Genomic DNA, 6,000 nt, shown 5'->3' on the forward strand with positions numbered 1-6,000 from the left:
ACAAGAACCCAATCTGCAATCCGCAATGAGCCCAGTAGGTCGTCTCGTCCTCTAAGTTTTTCAGTTTTTATTGGAAACAAACCAATGATCGAAGCTGATTCAATTGTCCATGATCCAAACGGGACATTTGAATTTACTCGGCAAATGTTTCCTCCCGAAGTTCACCAGCTAGTGGCGACTTATGCTGATTATGAGGTGTTTAGAGAGGGCATTCATGGAGCTATTAAGGGACTGTACAGTTTCTATGAGATCGGCATGCGTCTTCGAACTGCTCGTAAAGAAATCAATCATAAGGATGGTCGTATACGAAACCTAGAGTACCGACTAAAAGAGGCAGGATAGAAAGCCGAGAATGAAGCTTGGAAGGCAAAGATTGTCGAACTCAAAACGGCGATGCAGCTCACCCTTCAAAAGATGCACTCACATAATGCCTTTTGGATCACGCCATAGCTGATAGAGATATTGCAGCTATTTTTGCGCGCGAGGCCATTGAAACTTGGGCTTATAATAAAGGGTTTTTTTTAAGGGCGGAAGGTCGACATTGATAAGACAATGGAGAAGCTAGCTGATGACGTGTGTTATTACGTGAACCGTGGCTTTAAACACGGATGGCTCAAGGCGTTGCAAGTGGCAGGGGTAAATTCGACATCCTTATTGTATCAAGGATACACAATGCCGCTTGAAGCCTACGACACCGAGAAGACTGACAATGAGGAAAAGGTTGGTAGTCCGGAGAAGACTTAGTCGGCGTCGTTGTTTCTACTTTAATTAGCAAAATTTTTTTTTGTAAACAGAATGTCAAGTTTAGTTTCTTGTATTCTGATCAAATTTGATTACGATCCCATAATCCAACTCCTTTCTATTTGTACCAAGAATCACTCGTCGGAATCATGATTTAATTGGCTTCTCGCACCAAACATGCATGTATGCCGAGCACGAAGGGCGCTCCAAATTCAGAGACTTTTGTTGGCCCCTTGTGCAGAACATGCATGCATGCCGAGTAGGAAGAACGCTCCGAAATTGAAAACTTTTGTTGGCCCCTTGTGCGGAACATATATGCATGCTAAGCATGAAAGGCACTTTGAATTTGAAGACTTTTGTTGGCCCCTCGTGCAGAATATGCATGCATGCCGAGTACGAAGGGCGCTCCGAATTCAGAGACTTTCGTTGTGGCGGCAAAAGATGAGTAAAGGGTAAATAGATACGAACAGAACACTGTCATTACATCGTAAGTGCAAAAAGAGCCATATTCGGCAAAAATTAGTGATAAAACTTGTGAAGATGGGTTGAGTTCCAAGGCCGAGATAACTTCCTGCTGCTCATATCGGAGAGTCGGTATGCCCTGTCCCTGTCCCAGCAATGGAATTAATTTGATATAGACCGTTCCAATTTGGGCCGAGCTTCCTGTCAGACAGAGTCTTGGTAACGGGTAGGACTTTTTTAAGCACTAGTTCACCAGGAACCTAGCAGCACGGATGTACTCGTTGATTGTATGACTTGGCCAGCTGTTGTTGATAACATGCCATAGCGACAACAATTTGATCCCAACACTTTTCAAGCAAGTCTATATCCAGAGCCAGCATCATATCGTTACAACCAGTATCGAAAGCCCTTGAGCGAAGAGTTGGCAAACCGATTTCAAGAGGGATAATGGCCTCGTTACCAAAACACAGAGCGAATGGCGTTTCGCCTGTAGACCTTCGTGGTGTAGTATAGTAGGCCCACAACACAGTTGGGAGCTCTTCAACCCATTTGCCTTTAGCTTTCTCCAAGCGCTTTTTGATACTGTCCAGGACTACCATATTGGAGGCTTCGGCCTGGCCGTTACTTTGGGGGTAAGTGAGTGACAAAAAGTAGGACCGAATTCCATACATATTGCATAACTCTCGATAGACTCCACAATCAAATTGAGTGCCATTGTTGGAGATAAGTGCCCTGGGTATGCCGAAGAGGGTGATAATGTTCTTCCATACAAAACATTTGATATTGATGTCCTTGATGTGTGTCAATGGTTCGACGTCCATCCATTTTATGAAGTAGTTAGTAGCGACTAGCAGGATTCATTTGTTACCAAGAGCTTTTAGCAATGGCCTGACGATGTCTAGCCCCCATTGAGCGAAAAACCATGGACTACTCATAGAATTTAATGCATCGGGGAATAGATGTGTTAGAGGGGAGAATTTTTGGCATTGCCCACATTTCTTCACATACTCCTCGGCATCGATTCACATAGTCGACCACCAACAGCCCTGAGTGATGGCTTGATGAGCCAATGATCTTCCTCCCGAATAAATGCCACAATTGCCTTTGTGGATTTCGGCCGAAAAGTCTTTAATTTTGTCTGGATGGATGCATTCCAGGTAGGGCCTGGAGAGAGATTTCTTATAGAGTTTTCCTTAGGGATCCAGATAATACCTCAAGGCCTTATTGTGTAGCTTGTGAGAGATTTCTTATCCTCCGGCAGTTGTTCTACAGAGAGCAATGCCGCAATAGGGTCCATCTAACTCAGACTTCTTTGGATGACATTTATAGTAGGAGGCTCGGGGACATGGATGCTCGGTCTACATCGATTTGAAGACCGATTGATGAATCTATTGAGAGCTACGACCATTCCTATGAGCTTTTGAACTTCTTTGAACCGAGTTCTAAGATAGCCTTAATTTGTTTTGAGTTTGCCTCTATCCCCCAATGATTCACTATGTAGCCGAGAAACTTTCCTGATCTAATGTCGAATGCGCACTTGGATGCGTTGAGTTTCATTTTGTATTTGTGAAAAATATCAAATGTCATGGCAAGATCAATTAAATGGTCCTCTTTGCTTTGGACTTCGCTACCATGTCGTCGATGTAGACTTTCATAGTCCTACCGAGTTGGTCTTTGAACATGCTTGTGACTAATCTTTGATAAGTTGCCCCAGCATTATTCAATCTAAAAGGCATGACCTTGTAGTAATAGGTTCCTCTTGGTGTGAGGAACGCCGTCTTGTCTTGACCGGTAGGATTAATGGCAATTTGATGATAACCCTTGTAGGCATCCAAGAAACTCATACGTTGATGTTGGGTGGTCGCATCCACGAGTTGGTCAATTTGTGGCAATAGGAAGCAATCTTTTGGACAAGTTTTGTTCAAATCTGTAAAATCCATGCAGACACACCACAAGCCTGTCTTCTTTTTCACTGCAATAGTATTAGACAGCCACATGGGATAAGTGACTTCCCAAATTGCCTCAGTCTCCAGTAACTTGTCAACTTCATTGATTATGGAAGCGACATGTTCGGCGCTTGAGTGGTGACGTTTTTAGGTAATTAGTTTAGCCTTTGGGTCGACATTCAAGTTATGCATTGTGACCTTTGAATCGATGCCTGACATGTCATAGGGCGTCCAAGCAAGGATATCGATATAGCCGAGAAGAAACGATATCAGCTCCTGCCGTTCAGCGGCGTCGAGGCATGTGCTGATTAAAAAGAATTTGTTAGGATCCCCATTGATCATTATCTGATCCAGGTCCTCCGTAACTTTATCGGCCGAGGTCTTTCCGACATCTTCTAGACTCTCTTGATTCAGGATTTCGATTGAGTTCACTTCCAAATCTTTGGGCTTCTTGATCGAGGTTGAAAGGTAGCAGTCCTTCGAAGACCCTTGTGAGCCACAGACCTACTCAATTCCATATTGTGTTGGAAAACGAAGCAACTAATGATAAGCGCTTGGTACAGCTTGCATTGCATGAAACCATGTTCGGCCCATGATTATGTTATAAGGCGATGGGAGTTTGATGACCAAGAACTCGACCTACAATGTTTTGGTGCCTGCACGCACTGGTAACACGATTTTTCCGATAGGGTACTCCGGATTGACGTTAAAGCCAAAAAGAGGATACTCGATTAGCAATAGGTCTACATCATTTAGGCAAAGTTTGAGAAATGTTTTGTAATACATAATCTTTGAAGTGCTTCCTTGGTCAATTAGGACATGTTCAACATCAAACTTGTTAACTCGCAACTCGATTATGAGGGTGTCATCGTGCAGCGTGTTGACTACCTCAAGATCAGCATTAGAAAAACTGATCTCATTTGACAGATGATGTCATTTGACTAACTTGCCAGACTCCAGGTTGGGGCCAGAAGATTGTAGCTGAACCGAATGTACGTCATTGGATGGGAATATGTTGTATATTACATAGATTACGCCAATAGGTGGTGAATCAGGACGTACGGTGAGCACACTAGGTGCTTTTTCCATCTTTGGAATGTATTTGGCTAGTCTGCCTCATTGTACCAACTCCTCCAGATGATCTTTTAGAACATAATGTTTGTCAGTCGTGTGTTTGTGATCTTTATGATACTCACATCTCTGATCTCTTTGTCTCTTGTCGGGCGGCCTGAACATTTTACTCGGCCATCTGAAGAAAGGATGATGTTGAATTTTGCTCAGAATTTTGCTTACAAGCTCAATGAACTCTATGTGTTGTTTATCTTGCAATTTTGGGCACCTGTTCTCTAGTTGATATTCCTCACTTCGTTGCGAATCCTGACGGTTCTCCCTTCTAGATCAGTCACTTGTGTCTGGGCTCTTCCTCAGTGGAGTTCTTTTTGGTGGGACATAGTTTAACGGTTGCGCTATGACGGGTGTTGCCGATTCCTCGGCTTGTAAGCTAGCTTTAACCCTAATTGCATCATCTTTCACTTTGCAATATTCTTTGACTTTTTTTCATCAGGGACTAGACTGTTTTAGGAGGTCTCCAAGTTAGTGAGCTTCGGAGCAGGCTGTCTAGATGCAGTTCCATCTCGAAGGCTGTAATTGCCATGGCATTGTTGCAATCATCGTCTACGAGATTGAAGCATTCCTAATAACATGCCGAATACTCGCGCAAGGCTTCTTCCTATTTTATCTTCATTGCCTAAAGAGAATATGCTTGCTCTGGCTGAGTTTCATTAGTGATGAATCTGGCTATGAAGGATTTCTGGAGTTGATGGAAACTCCCGATCAATCTAGGTTCAAGCTTGTAGTACCATTTGACAGGGAGTGGTCCCAAACTACTGGGGAATATTCTGCACATAAGTTAATCGTCGTCTGCGTGCAATGTCATCGCTTGTTTGTAGTGTCGAACATGATCTGTAAGGTCTAACTTCCTATCGTACAATGTAAACGATGGCGCTTTGAACTTTTTAGGCAAAGTGGCCTTGGCAATACGTCGTACGAAGAGGTCATGCTTATCCTTCTTGTCAGAGTCATCATTCCTCTTGTTACGCTTGTGTCGTACCCATGGACTATTGTTAAATGAGTCAAAGATGTCTGTGCGGCCCCACTTTTTGGCTCCTTGTCCAATGATCCTAAGTCACTACTATCCTCGCCGTGCCTTCGGAGGAAACTTTGTTGCGTTGCTTTCTTCTTCAGTGACCTACCCCAATCACGTTGTGGCGCATGCTGGGATTTGGCCAGTTCCTGGCGTAAGCACTCATTATCAGCCGCCATATCCTCCATTCGCTGTTCATTTCATTTTGCTTGGTTGATCAGGGTTTGTATGGCGTTCTCTACTGAGGACGAAGGTAAAGAAGGAGTCAATAGGTCGAAGTTCAGAGTTTTTCGTGCAGGAGTATCTTCTAGCCCCAATACTATTCTTGGTGGAATGTTATCTTTAATAAGCGAAAGATCCTGCGCTAGGTCTGTTATGGATAAGTTTGAGTATTCCCACAGACGACGCTAATTGCGGGGGAGTGGATTTGGGATACTCCTTTATCCAAGCAGATTCTGGAGTAGTCCTTTGATGGTCACTTGAAAAAGAAGAACAACTCTGATCGGGGTGCCAGAATTAGCACTCCGACAATCTAGTTAGTTTTCACCTCTCAAATATATTGATTACTCTTTTTCTTAAGTAAACTATTTAGAACCTACCTCATTCCTAAGCCATCTCCTTCATTGTAGAGTTTCTCTTTTCAATTTTTATCTCCTATTATGCATCCCATCAGGGCCCATTCCCTCGTTGCACTTTATGGAGAGGAAT

General features: G+C 43.4%; 1 protein-coding gene across 1 annotated transcript; it reads right to left on the minus strand.

Annotated features, from left to right (window-relative positions):
* Positions 1–1,463: 1,463 nt before the first annotated feature.
* Positions 1,464–1,802, minus strand: LOC145816118 (uncharacterized). Its single transcript, XM_082912365.1, has one exon. It carries the CDS (start codon positions 1,800–1,802, stop codon positions 1,464–1,466), a length of 339 nt encoding a protein of 112 aa, XP_082768491.1.
* Positions 1,803–6,000: the final 4,198 nt, after the last annotated feature.

This window comes from Camellia sinensis, unplaced genomic scaffold, assembly GCF_055761805.1.
Source record: "Camellia sinensis isolate YWXY unplaced genomic scaffold, ASM5576180v1 Unanchor3, whole genome shotgun sequence".
Classification (NCBI taxonomy): Eukaryota; Viridiplantae; Streptophyta; class Magnoliopsida; order Ericales; family Theaceae; genus Camellia; species Camellia sinensis.